The 20,659-nt window shown below is 39.7% G+C and overlaps 1 protein-coding gene across 3 annotated transcripts in view; it reads right to left on the minus strand.

Moving 5' to 3' along the window:
- HMCN1 (hemicentin 1) overlaps nt 1–20,659 on the minus strand; it is a 378,235-nt gene that overhangs the window by 17,835 nt on the left and 339,741 nt on the right. For 2 of the 3 annotated variants that reach the window (XM_059675580.1, XM_059675579.1), the window contains exons 90-100: nt 19,014–19,184; nt 18,399–18,569; nt 17,572–17,742; nt 17,233–17,403; nt 13,988–14,137; nt 13,554–13,691; nt 12,253–12,374; nt 10,780–11,017; nt 4,887–4,949; nt 3,300–3,419; nt 2,266–2,400 (exon numbers count right to left, since the gene is read on the minus strand). In XM_059675580.1, the coding sequence (XP_059531563.1) occupies nt 2,266–2,400; nt 3,300–3,419; nt 4,887–4,949; nt 10,780–11,017; nt 12,253–12,374; nt 13,554–13,691; nt 13,988–14,137; nt 17,233–17,403; nt 17,572–17,742; nt 18,399–18,569; nt 19,014–19,184 (1,650 nt within the window). Of the gene's footprint in view, nt 1–2,265; nt 2,401–3,299; nt 3,420–4,886; nt 4,950–10,779; nt 11,018–12,252; nt 12,375–13,553; nt 13,692–13,987; nt 14,138–17,232; nt 17,404–17,571; nt 17,743–18,382; nt 18,570–19,013; nt 19,185–20,659 lie in introns of those variants that run through there. The other variant, XR_009449952.1, reaches the window with a different exon arrangement.

The raw sequence follows: 20,659 nt of genomic DNA on the forward strand, positions 1-20,659 counted from the left end.
ATACTCTTTGATAATTATTATGTTAAAGATCTTCTCTAAAATGAATTCAACACAATTGCTCTCACATAATCTGCTAGATAACGGACAGGATTAATTGCTGGAGAGAGTACCTCTCTCTTCAATACTCCCACCTCTGCTGGTGACTCAGAGCTGTGTTGACACAGCACACCTCAACTTTGAGTACTTTACCATGTGGCTCCCACTCCTGTTTCCAGGAAGCCTCAGCCCTGGAATGCTGCTGACAGACTGGAATACGAAGATAGGAAAAAATAAACTGAAGCTAAGGTCTTCTGCAATACATGTTGCAATTGACCTTTCGTCCTCATTTCTGCTGCTATTCGTGTGAGGCAGGTCTTTATCACCTTATGCCAAACGGACGGCATCAACTTTAGTATTTCGCCAAATCAATCTTCCCAGACACCGTCTGCATCACAGTGTAACAACAAAGTGCAGGATGAACTCTCCCCACTCATGTACTGCCTTCTCCCCTCTCCTCCTTTCTAGTCCCAAAGGAGGAGAGAGGTCTTCTCCCATTTAAGAAAAGTCCCCCCTACTGCAGCCCATCTCTTCCTTTCTCACCAAGATGATAATGGTCCATTGATAATTCCCTGCTCGTGTGTATTTTAAAGTCCTTCCTACTTACTGTCATCTTTCCCCAAACCCCATAGACACAACCAAACATTTCCTATCCTAAAAAAATCCCTCTCTTAGATTTATACTCATTTCACATTTCTCCATACCTCTGTCATTCTATTCTAAACTCTTCAAAACAACAATCACCATATTTAGGCTCTTCTTGTCCTTATTTTACCTTCCCAAACTCGAGATTGCCGATGTCTTATTTTGTATTTGTTTTCTATTTGAGAGCTTCTAATTTAATATTTCAAAATCTGCACATACCCAAATGTGATCACATAATTTTAAAAAGTTTTCATATACTTTTTTCTCTTTTGCTTGGCCTCCCCCCCCCCCCCCCCGTTATCCTTTCCTCCCTTTCCCACCAAAACCAACCTGTAATAACTATCTAGTATACAGGTTGATAACGTCTCTTCCACGTACCGATATATAGCTTTACCTAAGTATATAAATGCATTTTCTTTTTCTCTGTTAGTGTTTGTTTTCTAGTCACATAATCTTTTCTACACAAGTTAGACTTTCCTACACTTCGATGTCCTCAATCAACAACACCTTATGGAAATCCTTTAAGCCAAATAGTTGAGCTCCATTCTACTCTGTAAAATAGCAGCACAATGGTTCATTTTGTGGATGTACCATAATTAATTCATTTTTCCTATTATTGATAGGCATTCAGTTTTGCATCCACTGTCTCTGTTGCTATGAAAAATCCTGATAGCAGCTTTACCCATAATTGCTAAAACTTGGAAGCAACCAGGATGTGCTTCAGTAATAAATGGGTAAACACTGTGATACAGTCATACGGTGAAATATTATTCAGCACTGAAAAGAAATGAGCTATCAACCCAGGAAAAGACATGGAGGAAACTGACATGCATACCACTAAGTGAAAAAGCCAACCTAAGAAGGCTTCATACTATATAGCCTTACATATAGGTTCCACCTATATGACATTCTGGAAAAGGCAAAACTGTGGAGACAATAAAAATATCAGTGGTTTCCAGAGATTTCGGGGAAGAAGGATGAACAGGTGAAACACAGATTTTTAGGGCAGGAAAACTATTTGTATGATATTATAATGGAGGACACATGTCATTATTAATTTGTCCAAGCCCATGGAAGGTACAACACCAAGAGTGAACTCCAATGTATACTATGGACTTTGTGTGATAATGATGTGTCCACGTAGGTTAATCCTTGGTAAAAAAAATGTGCCACTCCGGTGCAGGATATAAATACTGAGGGAGGCCGTGCGTGAGATGGGGCAGGGGTACGTGAGGAATATCTTCACCTTTCACTCAATTTTTCTGTGAACCTAAAACTGCTCTAAAAATAGAGACTATTAAAAAATAGTCCCGCAATAAATATTCTGTAGTCTGATGCAGTGGAGTTCAATAAAGTAGATTTTATTAGATCATGCCGTATAATTTCCTCTCTCTTAAATATAATAGGCAAACGTTATTCAAAACCACCATGCTGCAAACATTTGAAATAGCCATGGAATATTACATCTGAAGACCCCCAATTGAGAAGCTCAATCTATAAAAGTGTTCACTTAAAATGATGCAAAAGTCAGGGTGTCTTAATTCTTAGTATCATAAGCTAAAGCAAAGGCCTCCATGTTTATACCTTGACAACTCATCCCATCAGAGGTTCTTCGAAAGCCAATTCCACAGCGGACCACGCAGCGATAGGATCCAATGGTATTGTCACAGTCCTGACCAGCATGGCATGTGTGTCCACCTAAAGCACACTCATCAATGTCTGCAACAAAGTGGGGCATTCAATCAAGGTGAGTGGAAGAAGCCAGGCTAAGAACCTGCTGTGAAGTGGGGATAAGAAAAGCAGTAACAGCACTTGAAAAACATACAAGAGCAAGAATGCTGATTTTTTTGGTTGAGTCATTGCAGATGGGTTAAATGGCTGACAAGCTCACAGTAGCATAGTGTGATATCGTCACAGACCAATCCATCCATTAGACCACTTATAGGTTAGGTTTTTTAAAAAAGTTACTTGTCCTTTCTGAGATCACAGTTTTCTGTAAACTCAGAACAATAATATCTATCTCTCAGTATTGCTTTACAAATGAAAGGAACTAATGTCCAGTGCGTACTGGACTCTCCATAAATGTTATTCCTCTCGCCTCCTATCCCCCTACTCTTTCTCTCTTTTGCATTTAGAAGGGGACCTCCTTGGCATAGAGGGAGAAATCCTTTCTGCGTTTCATTATTTTTGAATTATAAAACTAGATCCTTACACAATTGTAACTTTGAAGCATATCTAGCGTCTGATAGAAAAATGTTTTTGTTGTTGTTAATGTTCCCAAAGTGCTATCAGGATTGTGCAACTTAATTGAATTCTTTATAACCAACCTCCTTAGTTTTATAATTGTAAGATGAGTAGAGTGATGGTCCTGAAGACTCTCCTCACTGTGATGTGAGGAGTGAGAGAGTCACTACAGGCACCCCATGAAGGGCCCCATATGCAGGCAGTGTGTGGGCAATATTAAGATCTTCCTGTCTGTTGCCACGTGTGGGGGGAGGGGATAGAGGGGGCAAAAGAGTAGAAAAGAAGAGTGTTGGTCTACCACACTCTCTCTAGGTCGCAATTGTCATGACCTTTGCTGAAATATGTCCATTAGACTCAGGGTTGTGAATAAAGACCTTGACAAGTTCTTCCATCAGCAGCGATGGTGAGGCCTTTAGGGCAGGAGCAATAATAGGTCCCCACGGCATTGTGGCAGATATGGGAGCAGGGCTTCCCTGTTGCACATTCATCTTCATCTGAAAGAGGAAACAAAGGGCCCAATTAGTACATCAACCCCCTACTTTCTAGGAGTTATTAACGTCAGTGTTTAAAGAGGCCAAGGAATTGAGTCACATGGAACAGAAAATGCTCTCTAACATGGGAATGCTGAATAAAAATTAATGCCGAGACACCCAAATTATCTTTGATAGTGAATAGATGTTTAGATTGATTCTAAAACAATGATGATGATAACTAAGCTATAACAACCATTTACTGGAGCTAACCTCTTTTTACCTACCTGAACTCCTTGCACACAATGTTCCTAGGAGATAAGTTGTTTTTTGTAAATCCTCACCAGAGGATATTTTTCCACTGATTTTTAGAGAGAGTGGAAAAGAGAGGGAAAGACAGAGGGAAACATTGATGTTAGAGAAACACATGGATTAGTTGCCTCCTGCATGAGCCCTGACCAGGGCCCAGGCCAGGGAGGAGCCTGCAACCTAGGTACCTGCCCTTCACCTAATTGAACCTGGGATTAGGTCCACAGGCTGATGCTCTATCCACTGAGCAAAACTGGCTAGGGCAGGAGATGAGTATTTTAATTACTCTCCTCATTTGCGTGATAAAACTGAGAAGCAACGAGGTTAAGTAAACTCCCCAAGGTTACACAGGTCATAATTGGCAGAGCTGGAATTGAACCTGGGTAGTATAATTTTTAAAGACCACTTTTTACCAATATACATTACAGTGCCTACCAGTGAGAGAAAGGCGTGAGCCATTTACTCAACCTTTTACTTCTCAGTGACTCTCTTGAGGTGGTACTTGAGTGAGAAAAGGCTGGTTTAGTCATTAGTCTTTGGCCCACAGTCCTGCCCTGTCCTATGATTGAGCAATTCTAGAGTTAGGTGACTTAGAGCTGAATTACTGTTGTTTCACATCCACGGCAATTAAGTGGCCTCACAGAGTCCAGTGTCTTGCCCCTGTTCTCACTCCACCTCTGTCCTGCACACTGATCCCTGGCCCTTGATTGTGGCCAAATGGAAAGAGCACAGGATTTGTATCTAAAATGCAAACCCAGCGCTGCTGCCTGAAAGCTGAGTGATCATAGGCACTTCTCTACATCTCAACCTCCTCAGCTATAAAAAGGGGTATTTATAAGACTATGTGATGATTACATTTCTAGCAAAATGGCAACAGATGTCCATTTAATGGAATCCAGTATGAACATTTTTTTAAAAATATATTTTATTGATTTTTTTCAGAGAGGAAGGGAGAGGGATAGAGAGTTAGAAACATCGATGAGAGAGAAACATCGATCAGCTGACTCCTGCACACTCCCTACTGGGGGATGTGCCCACAACCAAGGTACATGCCCTTGACCGGAATCAAACCTGGGACCCTTGAATCTGCAGGCCGACGCTCTATCCACTGAGCCAAACCGGCTAGGGCCAGTATGAACATTTTAATAGAAATAAAAGTGCATTATTTATTCCTATACTCACCAGCACAAAAGGGTCCAACTGAGTCTAAGGCAAACCCGGAGGGGCACTGATTACTGCGGTCTCCTACCAGACAGAAAAAAAAGCAGAATGAACGGGCTTGTTGGAATAGTAGCACTTGTTTCTTTCCAGTACAATCTTCCCTGGGAAGGTACGCCAAGATGGAACACACACATCAAATGCTCTAGGTGAAAACAAGCTGGAATGGAAAACTTCCCCTGTTTCGCAACCAAGAACTAAATGAGTCACAGCCCAGAGATTGTTGGCAAGCAGCCACTAGAAACAGATGTTCTGTTTAAGTTGTTTATATTAATCAAGAGAAAATTAAATTATTCATTGATAACGAAAAAAGACCCAACGTTAATGTGTACTCCACGAATAACCAAGGTGAAGGCGTATTCGTCCAGCCATTGCTGTTTGTTCTAGAAGTGGGGATGCTATTTTCAAGCCACTGAGAAAAAGTCCGTGAAAAACAGAGACTCTAATGAAGAAACCCACTCTTTCTGTGAATCTCCTCCATTTGTCAAGTGGGGCTTCCAGGTCAAAGGCCCTACGTGCCGACCAAGAGTTCTCCTTTTCCATGTAGCCAGAGCAAAGGCAAACGGGCATATTATGATAGAACAGAATTCAAGTTAGAGTCAGAAAAGACAACATAGTAACAAAAACAAACAGGTTAGTCAGGGAATCTCTTTCCTTAGAAAGTAACAGGGTCTTGACTGTTTTAAATGGTTTAGCAAATATTTTTCAAACATTAGTGACCTGAAAAAAATTAGATGAAACTCATCTTTCAAGTTACCAAAATAATGAATGTGTACCCAGCTTCTAAGTCAACCGTTAGTCTAATAAATTTCTCCTAAGGGACATTTTATCTCATTTATATTGTATATTCAGTTCATATTCAGCCTCTTAGAAGTTATCTTAGATTTTCTTCCCATTCTAAACGCATGAAACTGTGATTATTTTTATGATTGTTTTAGGGGCTCTTCATAGAGGGAGTCTGGGCTAATTTTTCAGATTCATCCTATTTTGGAGAGTCTCTGAGTACAACACTGTTTGAGCCCTGCTGCGAACATGCAACTGTTCATGAATGTGGGGGGTGTAAGAAATACTACTCCAATGACAGTATTTCCTTGACTAGAAAACTAGAGTCCTATCTGCTATTACTGTGCCATCTGATTGTTTAGAACCTTAATGAGAAACTCTAATGGTTCATGATCCATTTCTACCCTGACTGTAAAGATGACCCTGAGAGCATCTGAGTCTTCTTGAAATGGCAAAGGAACGGGACTAAAATAGGACCGGTGGAATAGAAATGTCTGGAGAATCGTTGCTAAATGATTATTGCATGCTTACTGTGTGTCACCTAGCACCGTGAGTCTCACGTGCTTTGCTTCATTCATACCTCACAACTCCTCTACTCTTACCATAACCAATTTTCTGACGAGGAATTAGAGTCTGAGGTTATGCAAATTGCCTTAAGTCAAAGATCTAATATAAGCCGGAACAAGAATTTAGATGCAAATCTGCTTGACTTTCAACCACGGAAATCAAGAATGTAACTCAGGTGGTGATCGTAATGCCTGCTTCCTTTTTACTTATTCACTTACTTGTACATTCCTTAATCCAACCAGTATGTTCTGTAGGGCACTGTGTTGTGAATGAAACTGTGGAAAAACTGTGTCATATAAACACAGTTAGTTGTTACCTGATAGTATCTTTTGAATTTTGGTTCTAAGTGGGGGAGATTTCTTCCTTTAGGCAGCATTTGGGCAGCTTTTGGGGAGACACTTGGATTTTTCACAATGCTAGGCAGGCCTATTAAAATCTGGGGAGAAGGGCAGGCCCTGGGGCAGGTTTTAGAAGAGCCCTCTAAAATACCGCAGTGTGTGGTATAATGATGCAGATGGAGAGCTGTCCCTGGCTCTGATTTCCATGGAAGCGAGAGAGCTGTTTTTAATTATCTAAGGCTAGACCCATCTTCCACATATTAAACACTATTTTATGTGCTTAAAATATACAATGAATTTCTAGGAGTGCTCCTGGAATATAAATTGATGTGTGACTATACATGTTTTATTGAGAACATAACCAAGAATTACTCGATTCTTTTTTTTTTTAAAAAAAGATCACAGCAGGGCTCTATATAATGTAGGTTCAGCCATAGGAACACTTCTCTCTTATCTTGCATTGTAGTAATGTCTAATGGTTTTTACATTGAAATACAACATATTTTGTTATAAACTGTTTTCCTTTTATTTATTCTTTAGGTTACAGTTAAAGTATGTTGTTTTGAACATACTTTAAAATACGGGAATCATTAGTTATGATTTCATTTTGCCATATTAAGGGGGAAATGCAAAATATTTGTTTGTATTAAAAACTAGAGGCCCAGTGCACGAAATTTGTGCACTGGGGGGAGGGGGTGTCCCTCAGCCCAGCCTGCACCCTCTCCAATCTGGGACCCCTCAGGGGATGTCCCTCTCACAATCTGGGACTGCTGGCTCCTAACCACTCACCTGCCTTATTGCTCCTAACTGCTTCTGCCTGCCAGTCTGATTGCCCCCTAACCGGTCCCATGCCAGCCTGATTGACGCCTAACTGCTCCCCTGCCAACCCGATGGCCCCCAACTGCCCTCCCCTGCTGGCCTGGTTGCCCCCCAACTGCCCTCCCCTGCCGGCCATCTTGTGACAACGTGGGGGCGGCCATCTTGTGATGACGTGAGGAAGCGAGGGCCACCTAGGCTTTTATTAGTATAGATAATTGTAGGAACTTTTAAGTTTAAAATTCCCTGTAAACTTGTCACTTGGAACAAACTACTACCAACACTTTGATGCTTCTCTCTCTAGTCACTTTTATAAGCACACTACAGAATAATGGCCAAACTACTGATCATAAAATCTCTTGGAGAGCTTATTAAAACCAGAGATTTCTTGGTCCTATCTCGGTCAGAATTGCCAAGGAAGATCCTTAGGATCTGTGCTTTTAGCCAGTATAAAGATTTTCTTATAATCACGGTGAGATGGGCAACCCAGGTTGGTTGGGATCATATTGTATATATACTGCTTTTCAATTATTATCATATCGGGTACATTCTCCTTTGTCTCTTATTCACAGTTACCCTGTCAATACCTAAAACAGTGCGTGGTACACAGTAGGCACTCAACAAATATTTTCAAATGAGTAAATATGCTAAATTATTTTAAAAATCCTTTACATTTACTTTAAAGACTGCATAAGAATTATCATACAGCTGTGCCATCATTTAAGCATTTATCTCTTACTTCCAAGACATTGATTATTGGCCATTTTTGTGATTTTCTTAGGGTAGACTCCTAGAATGAGATAACTAAAAAGAAGGGAATAGTTGAAAGGCTACTGATACAAACTGCTTTCTAGAAATGTTAAACGAAGATACAACCTCTGCTGGCAGTGTATGGGGATGTTCATTGCCCTATACCTCTCCAATACTGAGTGCATCACATTTTTAAATCTCTGAGTGATAATTGAAAAATGTGCAGTTTTTTGCTTATTGATGAAGTTAAACAATTTTTCACATTCATTTTGTCATTATTGTTTTTTCCTTCATGCATTTCCTGTTCATAGCCGTTATGTGTTTTTCTACTGGGGCGTTTGCCTTTTTCTTATTGATTTTTTTTAAAAATATATTTTATTGACTTTTCACAGAGAGGAAGGGAGAGAGATAGAGAGTTAGAAACATCGATGAGAGAGAAACATCGATCAGATGCCTCCTGCACATCTCCCACTGGGGATATGCCCGCAACCCAGGTACATGCCCTTGACCGGAATCGAACCTGGGACCCCTCAGTCCGCAGGCCGACGCTCTATCCACTGAGCCAAACCGGCTTCGGCTCTTACTGAATTTTTAAAAGCCTTGTATATATTAAGGTTAATCATAGTTGATCATAATATGTAATGCAAGTATTTTTTTTCTTGGTGTATATTTTACCTTCTCAATTTTGTTTTTTCCTTCCATGAAAAAGTTTAAAAAAATTTATTTGTAGCTAAATTTATTTATCTTTTCCCTTTATTGTTTCTGACCTCTCTTTTATTTAACTTGTAAAATTAATCATATTTTTTAATTATATTTTAAAAACTAGTCAATTTTATTTTAAAGATCAATTTAAAAAAATTATACTGATTTATATTGTGAGTTGTTTTGACCAGTAGTTTCCAAATGCCAGTGTACAGACCAGATATTAGAATCACTTAGGGGTTGTTAAAAATACGAACTCCAGGCTCTACCTTTGTCTGGCTAAACAAAAATCTTTGTGCTTATAAATCTGAACTTGCATCAAACTCTCTAGGTGATTCTAAGTGCACTGTAACCGTAACTGTAGTCTAGACCCAACAAAGAGAAAGAACCTTCCGGTTAAGCAACCAAGAATGCAAGCTTGCCCCCTGGTGGTCATTTAAAAAGAAATTGCAGGTACACAATTCTCAGCAAAATGTTAACAAGCAAATGGGCACACATATCAGATGTAATGTATTCGTCATAGTATCTAAGGATAGCAAGGTGTTTTAAATGTCATATAGTGGGACCCGATCCCCCAACAACACCCCTACAAGTACCACAAAGACCTTCCAGCCGTTTCAGGCCTAATGGATTTACACAACTAGGTAGAAACTATACATGACTTTTCAAAAATCACCTTAATTCCTCTAGTCCCAGATGATATAAATTATTTTTTAACCAAAGGCCTGTTCCAAGTTATGTTTTTTAAATTATATTGGGTACTAGAAAAAGTAGAAACAGATTAGATTTGAAAAGGAGGCATTGTTGAGGAAGAGAAAACATAATTATTCCAGTGGTGCTTTTCTTTTGTCCAAGTGACGTGAGCCTGACAACAGTAAAATGAAGTGTTGGTGGCGATTTGTGATGGAGGAGGTGTGAGGCCATGGGTACCACTGGCTAAGAGGCTTCATGAATCCACGATTATCTCAAATAATATGATCACAAGTCCCTAGATTACAGTGATCACAAATGTAATGAAACCATTATGAATGAAGAAAAAAATAGTCACATGCATAACCAATAAAAACAAGAGTAAGTGGTAAGAATAAAATTTTTAGTGTTTCTTCTGAGCACGATAAAACAATATGGTGCTATTTAAATCTACTTGTATCTATTTTGGGAAAGCCAGCACATAGCAAAACATACACATTCACAAAGCCAATATGAATAATTTTAAGTCTACTCATGGGAGCCTAAAGTTCAAAGTTAAAGTCAAACAGTCTCAACATCACTACATGCAAGTGTTTCCTACCACTCAAACCCCATGGAATAGGGAATGCTAATTGTTGCGGCGCCTCTCATGACTGAAAAGGAAACCCAGGGTACAGACACATCAAAGAACCACATAGCATAGGGAGGCTGCTGAGATCAAGGGTTGTAGAACTATGCTTGGAAAATGAGAAGCAGTTCAAAAATTATAACTTCCAGGAACAATAAGTGACTGTGGAAATCCTGATTATTGCTGCACTGCTTTAAAAATATGAAAACTTTCTTGGGACTAATTTAGGTTAACATGTACCCATCTCAGGAATTTAAAAAATTCCTTGACAAAGTATAAAATTCAGAACAAGAACAAATGGATTTTATTATCCAAAGAAAACCATCTGACAGAATATATATTTTTAAACCTCCCTGTGCATATAGAATAGAATAACTCCATTATACTATATGAAGCAGCATATTAGTAAAACAAATGTATTAGAATACACCCTGACTGGCTTTACCACCAAAAAAAACCAGATAACACGCACGAAAAACTGATGTCATTGTGTATGGTCTACGCCTTAATATCCTTATCCTGAAGGTCAATGCAATTCTTTAACCCTTTTAGAAAGATTTGGACTTAGTCTGAACCAACTTACCTTTGGAAATGGAAGCATGAATTTTAAAACCCAATGTCTCTTCTAACTGGTTGTAGTCAGTTTCTACAGAGGATGCATGAAGTGTTTCTACCAAGAAAGGCATTCTTCCCTGTGCCTGGTCATAGAAAATGGTGTGGTTCCATGTGTATGGGACGCCGATGCCATCAATGGTGAACAGCCGGGTTGAGTAGGCATACAGCTGCCCAGGACCTGTCTGAACGTAGTCCTCTGTGTAATCCTAAGGAGGACAATACAGATTTGAGGATCAGCATGACGCTTCCTATTTTTTTCTTGAGGGCTCTATGAGATCCAGAATGAGAAAAAATGGTTTAGAGGCTAAATATTTTTAGTTCTAAATGAAACTACAGTAGAGTCCAAGAAATAAAATATGAACTTAATTATTACATTAGTTTCATGATTTTACTGTTATAAATTATAGTTTCATAAGGGAATCAGAGTTGTAGGTCAAGAAAAGATGTGAAAGGGCAATTGTTTATTCTTTAATTTCAGAATCTTTTATGGATGATATACAAAAACTTTCATGCAAGAGTTACTATTCTGTGAGAAGAAAATTAAACAAATGGCTTAAATCAACACAGCAGTGATCTCGGTTCTGATAAGCAGAATAATAAATCACTAAGAGTTTGGAAAGACTTGTCCCTGAAGATCTTTTTAAATTAAATTAATTGGAGAACCATTGGTTAATAACATTATACAATTGTCAGGTTTATAAGATTATAATTCAGTATCTGTGTACTGTATTGCATGCTCCCCACCTGAAATCTGGTCTCCTCCGTTACCATGTATTTGGTCCCCTTTACTCACTTCACCCTTCCGCACCCCATTCTCCTCTGGTAACCACCATTATATGTCTGTATCTGAGTTTGCTTTTCTTTATTCCTTTTTTTTGGTTTCTTTTTTTGTTATTCCTCACTGTTTTATATAGAGTGGAAAGGAGGAGGGGGGGAGAGAAACATCGATGTGAGTTGCCTCCGCACATGCCATGACCAAGGTGGCAGATTGAACCTGCAACCCAGATATGTATCCTTGACCAGAATCAAACCTGTGACACTTTGGTGCGCGGGCTGATGCTCTAACTACCGAGAAAACTGGCCAGGGCTACTTTTCGTTTTATAGTCCACATCTAAGTGAAATTATATGATTTTTGTCATTTTCCATAGACTTATTTCACTTAGTACATACTGTCAGGATTCATCCATGTTGAGATATACACATATGTATCACATCTTCTTTATCCATCCATCCGCCCATGAACACTTCGGTTGTTCCATGTCTTGGCTAATGCAAACAAAGACCAGATAGCCATTTCTAACCGCAGTGGTTTAGACATTTACTCCCCGAAGCAAACAAGGGGAATGACACAAGTTCTCTGTGTTCTTTCTATGGATCTCTGACTCCTACTCTTACCATTACACCAATAAACAGTGAAGGCAAGTTATCTTGACAGTTTACCTTTACGGCGACTTCAGCAGGTGAATGAAGCTGCAGGACATAGCCGCTCACGACAATATCTAGCAGCAAAGCACCATCGGAATCCAGGCCCCGAGCAATATGAGTCATGCGCAAGATTTCTCCTGGGAATGACAATGCGTTCACGTTAGCAGCAAGAACTATATGGTTTGTGTAAGCGCAGAACAGATTTACCTTACATTCCAGGTCAGCTATGTTATTCTACTGAAAGCTTGAATAGACATAGGCAATAAGAGTATTATATTAGCATTCAGTCCCCAAATTAAAGGTAGGCTTACCAAATTTTCTTCTGAAATCTCTTTTTATGTGGCACAAATGTAGGATATGATTGTGTGAAGGATCCCACACTTTAAAATCACAAGCAATTACAAGACAATTCTACAAAAATGAGTTGCTTGTGAGAAGGGACAGTCAGCTTCATCATGCGAACTGGCAATAACTACAAGTCTCTTCCCAATGTTTCAAGAAGTAGCAAAGAAGCATCTTAGTAAGTAGATGGTCATGACAGTCCCACTTCTGGGATGATTAAAGCTATGCCCTCCCTCGGTCTTTCTTCCTTAAAGATCACTGCCATTTGATCACCTTTGATGAGGTTTGAATTGGACCTGAGGGCACTTGGAAAGAGCAATGAATAGCTAATACAAGTTCATTAACTCTAAGGATAAACCAAAAACACATTAAGATTTGCTTGTTTTTACTTCCATCTGTTTACAAAAAATATTTTTATTGATTTCAGAGAGCAAGGGAGAAACGTCAATGAGAGAGAATCATTGATTGGCTGCCTTCTGCATGTCCCCTGCTGGGGATCAAGCCTGAAATCTGGGCATGTGCCCCAATGGGGAATCAAACTGTGAACTCCTAGCTCATAGGTCCACACTCAACCACTGAACCACACCGGCCAGGCTACTTCTATCTTTTTGATAAAGAATCTCTATAAGGTATTTTGATTGAATCTCAGGTTTAGATACAAAAACTTTTAATTAATAGCAATGACTCATTTTCCTATTCTGTTTGGCCTTTAAAACTTTTTTCTAAAGGTTTAAGGAGAAAAGATACAGGAAATACAATAAAAAAGTTTTGGGGTTATAAAAATGAAAACTCTTAGAGACCCATGTCAGTAAAAATTTATAGGGAACTATAAAATTGCTTTTATATCATTTATGATAAGATTGCCTCAAAGACTTAAATTATTCTCTGTGGGAACATATATTTTTCTTAACCACGGACTTTTAAGGCAATCATATTTTTATAGTAATAGAATACTAAGCTGAGCTGGCACTAACCAGTTGCAAATTCCACTTGGGTTTCTCTCTTGAAGACTGCATTGGTAAGGGTGAAGCCATTGACTGCTTCTCCAATTTCCTTTGCTGTTGTCCAATAAATGGGATTTAAAATAGAAACTATCTTTCGCATTGCTGGACCTATATAAAAAGAGATACATCAGGTGACAAAGCAAAATATTTACAGTTCCCTGTTATTATTGTTTCATAGCATGTTATTCATAAGCATGAAACCTAAATAATCTTGGATAACAATAAAATAAATACTAGTATCTCATGCATCTTTAAGAGTTGACTATTGGGGTAGAATTACTATACTGATCATTTAGTAGTGACATCTTCTAGAAACTTTTAACTGGAAATAACATGATGAAGGCTAACATATACATTTTTAAAGAAGAGGCTTATTGATTACTTTGATAAGTAAAGAAACTTACCAAGCCTGCGAGGCACATTGGTAATTCTGGCATGTATTACTCTAGTATCAGAGGTAGGGCTATCTGTCACTGTGGCGTTAAGGAAAGCAATTCCAAATTCAACATCATTAATATTTCCAATAACACTTCCTCTGGCTCGCTGGGGCCCACCTATTGGGGGAAGGAAAAACATTCCTGGATAAGGAAGTAATTTCATCAACATCACATGGGAGAAAAGAAGGCCAGTATTCAAAGATGCTACAAATCTTCTCTCAACCATTTGAAAAGATCATGACATCTGAATTTAAGAGTGTAATAAATAAGCTTTCAAAACATTCCACTCTAATGTAGTACTCATCATCCCTCATAAATCCAGGCTCCTTCCAATCTATGTCCATCAAAGCAGTATTTCACAATCCAAAGAATACAATCAGCGTCCAGTCCCAAAGCCAAAATAAAGTGGGTGTTTGCTGATGGTAATGAAATGATGATAATAATGAGTTTATTGAGCATGTCATGCACTATAGTAAGCATTTAATATGTGATAATTCTTTTAATCCTATCAAAATCCCATAAGGTAGTTTAAGTAGCCACAGTTTGAAGACTAGAAAAAGAAAGTTCAAAGAAATCATCATTACAGCTAGAAGGTGGTGGAATGAGGATCTGAACACAGATGTGACTGGAATCAAAACCCATGTTCTTTGACCTGTTTGCCTCCTTAGTGGGAACAAAGGGACAAGAGGAATCACCAGCAAAAAACAGCTCCTAAGCCTTGTGACAGGTCACTGTTAACATAAATGTGACATATCTACGGGGTTTTATCGTCCAGCTTGGGTTTCAGATCTTGGGCTTATCAAGTTCTTCGTATTACATATATATTTTAAAAATGCTTAACAAGAAAAATTTGCAGGATATCATACTTTTGACAGTGCTGCAAAATTCATACCAAGACAATCAGATTGAAAAACAATTATAGTTTTAAAAAGTAGCTCTGCAGTAATTTTATGCTTTCTTCCCATTGCTCAACAAAATTACTGGTTACTAACAGAATAGGTGGCTAATGACTATTTCTCAATTAAATTGCATGCTTTGATAAAAGAAACATATTGGGAAGAAGCTGATAGTGAAATTTATAAATATTCACTAAGAATATATTTTAATGGAATATATTTTAAAATAATCACCAGGTGTTTCAGATATTGTTATCAAGTATTATATACTAGGGAGAAATATAATTATATTCAATCTCAGATAAAACAGTAAGTATAGTATCTCACCATTTTATTTATTGTTACTTTTTTATTCACCATTTTAATTTGCATTACTTTATTAGAGAAAACATTTTCTTCACCCTGATTCAGCCTTCAGGTTCTGGACTACATTCATTTGGTTATCAAGTATCGAGGAAACAGCAGTAATAAGAAAGAGGAAAAAAAGACATGAGACCTGTCTTCATAGAGCTTGTGTCTGAATAGGGAAGACAGATATTAATGAGAATTCTATAAAAAATGTAAAATTGAAATTTTACACTAATGTGTAAGATTTACTACTCGGGGAAGTCTGAAAAGGAAGTAAAAATTGAGTAGCAATCTAATAAAATAGAGGTCTTAACTAAGCCAGGGAAAAAGGCAGGAAAAGGGCTTTCCCGGTAGAGAAAATGGCATGCGTCACCCTTTGGGGAGGTGGTCGCTTGCTATATTGGAGAAACCAAAAGTGAGAGCTTAGAGAGCAATGGGAACCACACTGCAAGATAATGCAGCAAAGTAGAGAGCAGGCCCAATCAGGACCTGGTAGGCCATATGGGTCCTTATATTTATTTCTAGGCAGGGGAATAGTTCCCCTATTCAGAAGGATCACTAATTCCCTTAGTTCTCTGGGTCATTGCTAACAAGCATGGCCTCCCACTGTGATCTTGGTTCCCCCGTCTCACAGAGGAAGAACTTGAATCCCAGTGCTCAACCACCATCTCCTAGTCCGGCCAGCCTAGTTGGGAGCCTTGAAACCTTCTGCCAAACTCTATTATCCAAACTGTCTGTATATTTGGACTTCCTTCCCAGGGCCCTGATACCACCAGAGGCTGAGCTACCAAATGCCTCCACTGAAATGGGACTTATTGCCATGCCTACACGTTCGAAGAGCCTCGGAATCCTTGGTAATCAGCTGATACGTTGAGAAGATACGTTGAGCAGTTGACTGATAGACACTTGCCCTGTAGCTTGTCTAGATCCTATAAATCTTTTCATATAACCTCTCTCTCTCTTACTGTGCCAAATGGGCCTTCTTGATTTCCAGGGACATTTTATTTCTAAAGCAACCTTAAAGCTTTGGAAAGTCCAGTCATATCTCAAAACTTCAACAGTGTCAAACTGTTCTTTCTGTTCTGCTTCTCGCCTAGAAAGTCTATGCTCTGAGACAAGTACTCTTAGGACTACCCACCATTTAAAAAAATGTTTTTATTTATTTCAGAGAGAGAGGAAGCTAGAAGGCTAGAGAGATAGAAACATTGATGAGATGAGGGAGATACATGGATCGACTGCCTCCTGCACGCTGCCTACTGGGGATTGAGCCTGTAACCCAGGCATGTGCCCTGACCGAGAATCGAAATAGTGACCTTTTGGTTCATGGGTTGGTGCTCAACCACTGAGCCACACCGGCTGGGTAACCCACCATTTCTTAGGACTCCAGCAAACTCTTTCTAAGACCCATTAGTTCTAGAATTCTGACTTCGTTCCTCCTAAATTTTTACATTACTTACAATAGCTAGCCATGTTGTGTGATTTGAGTTGTGGTAGCTGAATTGAACTCCTCTTACTCTTTGTCCTCAAACTGAATTGGCTTCTATTTCACTTTCCACACTCATGTTCTCCCCTTTTACATCTGTGAAATAACAGCCTCCAATTGTGTATTCCTGTTAGATGTTCAGCTTCTGCTCTATCCTCATTCTTCAGCCTGAAATCTCAACTAGGCTTTCCCCACGTCTCCACACCCGTTTACCCTTCACACCCAGGACTGCTATTTATGGCTCTGCAGACCAGATCCCATCACAAGGGAGCCTGGGAAGTGGCAAGCAGAGGCTAAAATCCACCATGAGTTTGGGGGTAGAGCAGCACCAGCTAGAGGAGGGAAGTACTTTTCCCCCAATTCTTCCTCCCAGAGATGGCACTGTTTCGTAATTTGTGGGCCCAGAGTGACTCCTTTTCTTACTTTGCAGAAAGGTTATAAATGTGCCAGCAGTAGTTCTGTCAAAATCTCACTGAGTTGCTTACCTGGACAAGCTTGTATATTGCATCTGGAAACCTGAGTGGCGTCTCCCGGACAGGGGCGCCCACGGTGAGATGGCTCTGGATTGTTGCACAGCCGTTTTCTGGTCTTTTCGCCTCCTCCACAAGAAGCAGAACACGGGCCCCAACTTTGCCAGTTTCCCCAACTCCCATCCACTGTGAACAAGAGTGGCATGGTCAGTCTGAACAAATCGGTCCTAAAACTGTCATGTAGGGTGGCCCTGCCTGTGCAACTTTTATTTTAAGATCTGAGAGGATGGCGCTGCTACAATAACACTACACAGAATGCTTTGCTTGTTCTACTGCAGGAGTCGGGGAGCTCACCAGGACACATGTCAGTGTTGCATCTCTGGATCTGGGAGTCTGGCCCCCCACAAGCTCTTCCTCCGTTGGAGGGTCGAGGGTTATCACACGTGCGGTACCGCCGCATCTGCCCTCCGTTACAGGACCGACTGCAGATTCCCCAGCCACTCCAAGGGCTCCAGTTTCCATGAGCTACAATGCAGAACCATTGGAGACGTGCTAAACAATGACATTCACTCAATAGGGACGGAAAGACTCTCCCCAGGAAATGAAAGGAAACATACAGATCTATAAAGAGGCAACTTCCAGAGGTAGATGGACCAGCTGTTGTTTTGACCAAAAACTGAGTATACATCCCAGTGACTGTTCAATTCCATATAACACATGTTTACTGAGTCTTAGAGTATTCCAGGAGCTGAAGGATATGACTGAGACAAGATCTTTGGCTCTCGATGAGCCAAGGCTATCACACTGAAGATGCAGTGGGTTCAGATGCTGCTAGCTAGGATCGAAGAATCTAGCTTGGTGACTGAATTAAGGCAGAGAGCTGCTTGCCTGCCTCCATAGAGGAATCATCAACATTATTAACAGTTAGGCAGGTCAGGGTGCCGCTGCCCTTGCACTCTGCAGCTGGTCCCATGGAGTAAATGATATCGGACACAGTCCCTGCCCATACAAACCCATTACTTCTAAGGTATAACACAGACTTATAGCAACCATATAACATTTTAATGCCCTACATCAAAGGTAGACGAATCAAGTCACAGAATGTTATAACTTTAAGGACTTAAAAGCCATAGTGGAACTTTAAGAAAGTATAATTTTGACTCACTATTTCCAACACTCACTTGGACAAGGGTCACTATTGCAAAAATCGCTCTGGACATCACTCCCTTCACACCTGCTTCCTCCATACTGTGGGGCGGGATCAGAGCAGTCCCTTGTTCTCTGTCTGGCTCCTCCTCCACAGGACACGGTGCAGGCACTCCAACTGGCCCAGCTGGCCCACTTGCCATCAACTGGATTAAGGAACAAACAAATGTGCTCCGTTAATACTTAAAAATGAGGTTAGCCTTCGCCAATTTTCTCAGTGGTTAGAGCATCGGCCCATGTACTGATGGGTCTCAGGTTCGATTCCGGTCAAGGGCAGACTTGATCTCTGGCCTTCGTCAGGGCATGTGCAGGAGGCAACCAATCAATGTATCTCTCTCACATTGATGTTTCTCTCTCCATCTCTCCCCCTTCTTTCCACTGTCTCTAAACACCAATGGTAAAAATATCCTCAGGTGAGGATTAAAAAAAAAAAAGAGCCGATTAAACACTAATAACTGCCTAATAATGCCTAATAACTGGGCATTATTAGGTTGAGCAATGTTATTATTGACATTGATTCTTACTGACACAGTAGCCAGATAAGAGTCAGTGTTTGTTTATTGAGGGTATAAACATTGCATTTCTCTTACCAGGACAGTGTCTTTCATTGCAAACTTGCATCTGTGTTTCTGCTCCATCACAGTAGGAGCCACCAAACGATGGTGGCGGGTTATTGCACAGTCTTGTTCTTGTCTGGGTCCCCTGCCCGCAACTTCTGCTGCACACACCCCAAGGCTGCCAAGTGCTCCATGCTCCATGAACTACAAATATCCCAAGAGACAGAGTCAAGTCACAGCACCATGTGTATTAAAAACAAACATTAGAGAAGTAAATTAACTTAGTAATGAGTGAAATTAGCCCAGAATAAAAAATAATAATTAAAATGGAACCAAAGAAAACATGAGTGATGTTCTTCCTTTCTCCTTCTGATTAGATTTTCATGGAAATCAGTCTATAGGGAAATTCTGAAGGCCAACTAATGCCAAAATTAATGCTTAACATGATCCAAAGAGGCTACTTTATTAAAATAAAAATTTAATCAAACTGCCAGATGTAAAGACAATCTGACTTTTAAAATCCTAGATGGATGAGCATTTGCCTGTGCTCTGTGCTCTGGGGAAAGTGGAAAGAACCAGAAGCTTAGGAACAAGACTATATAACAGATCCAGATGCGGTTATGGGCAATACAAATGTTCCCACCATGATCACTTGGACCCCAGATCACAAGACCACGTCTTTAAGCCAGATTCAGCTCCAGGTTTAAAAATGTACTTGTATCTTTCAACAACCTGATGATTTGCACAGTTGTACTCTTTGGGGGGAAAAAGTCTCCATTACATAATGTTCATGAATGAAAAGTTCTGAATAACACACTTACCTCCTTCCGAAACAAACAACAAAAAAAATGACCAGTGTTTTCCAAGTGTGGCCAAGGCCCCCGATGTGGTAACTAACATATTGCACCATCTGACCGCAGGACTAGAACAACCTTATGTTTCTTACCAGGTACATGGGCTGAGAATCAATGTTATGGTTTCTCTAATGTGTTAAGTCAGTATCGGGTCATACGTTTGTTTTGAGGGTCATATCTAGATATGGGACTCATAAAGTACGTTTTTGTGGTCACCCAGTTTAACGGAGATATGAACCAAGACAGGGCCTTAACGTCTGTGTCTAAATATTCTCTTAACAATTTAAGAGGCATCAAAATAATAAGTTGAAAACCAAGACATGATCATTTGGTTGCTTTAGAAAAATTTTAAAATTTCTTCTCATTAACTGTTTTCTAATTGAGTTGACTACATGTCCCTGTACTTTCTAGATACAGGCAAACACAGTCACACAAATTTATTTTAACTCATAAGAATTTGCACTGAAAAGTATTTGACTAGCCCTAACCTGTTTGGCTCAGTGGATAGAGCATCGGCCTGTGCACTCAAGGGTCCCAGGTTCAATTCCGGTCAAGGGCATGTACCTTGGTTGCGGGCACATACCCAGTGGGGAGTGTGCAGGAGGCAGCTGATAGATGTTTCTCTCTCATTGATGTTTCTAACTCTCTATCCTTCTCCCTTCCTCTCTGTAAAAATTCAATAAAATATATTTTAAAAAAGTATTTGACTAAAAGTAAACAAATAGGAAAAGCCTTTAAATATTTGGCAGATATTACTCAAAGTTATTTCTTTATTAATTCAGATTGTTGATGCTCAAAGTCCTTATATATGGACTAAGTGATTTT

This window comes from Myotis daubentonii, chromosome 18 (assembly GCF_963259705.1).
Source record: "Myotis daubentonii chromosome 18, mMyoDau2.1, whole genome shotgun sequence".
Lineage (NCBI taxonomy): Eukaryota > Metazoa > Chordata > Mammalia > Chiroptera > Vespertilionidae > Myotis > Myotis daubentonii.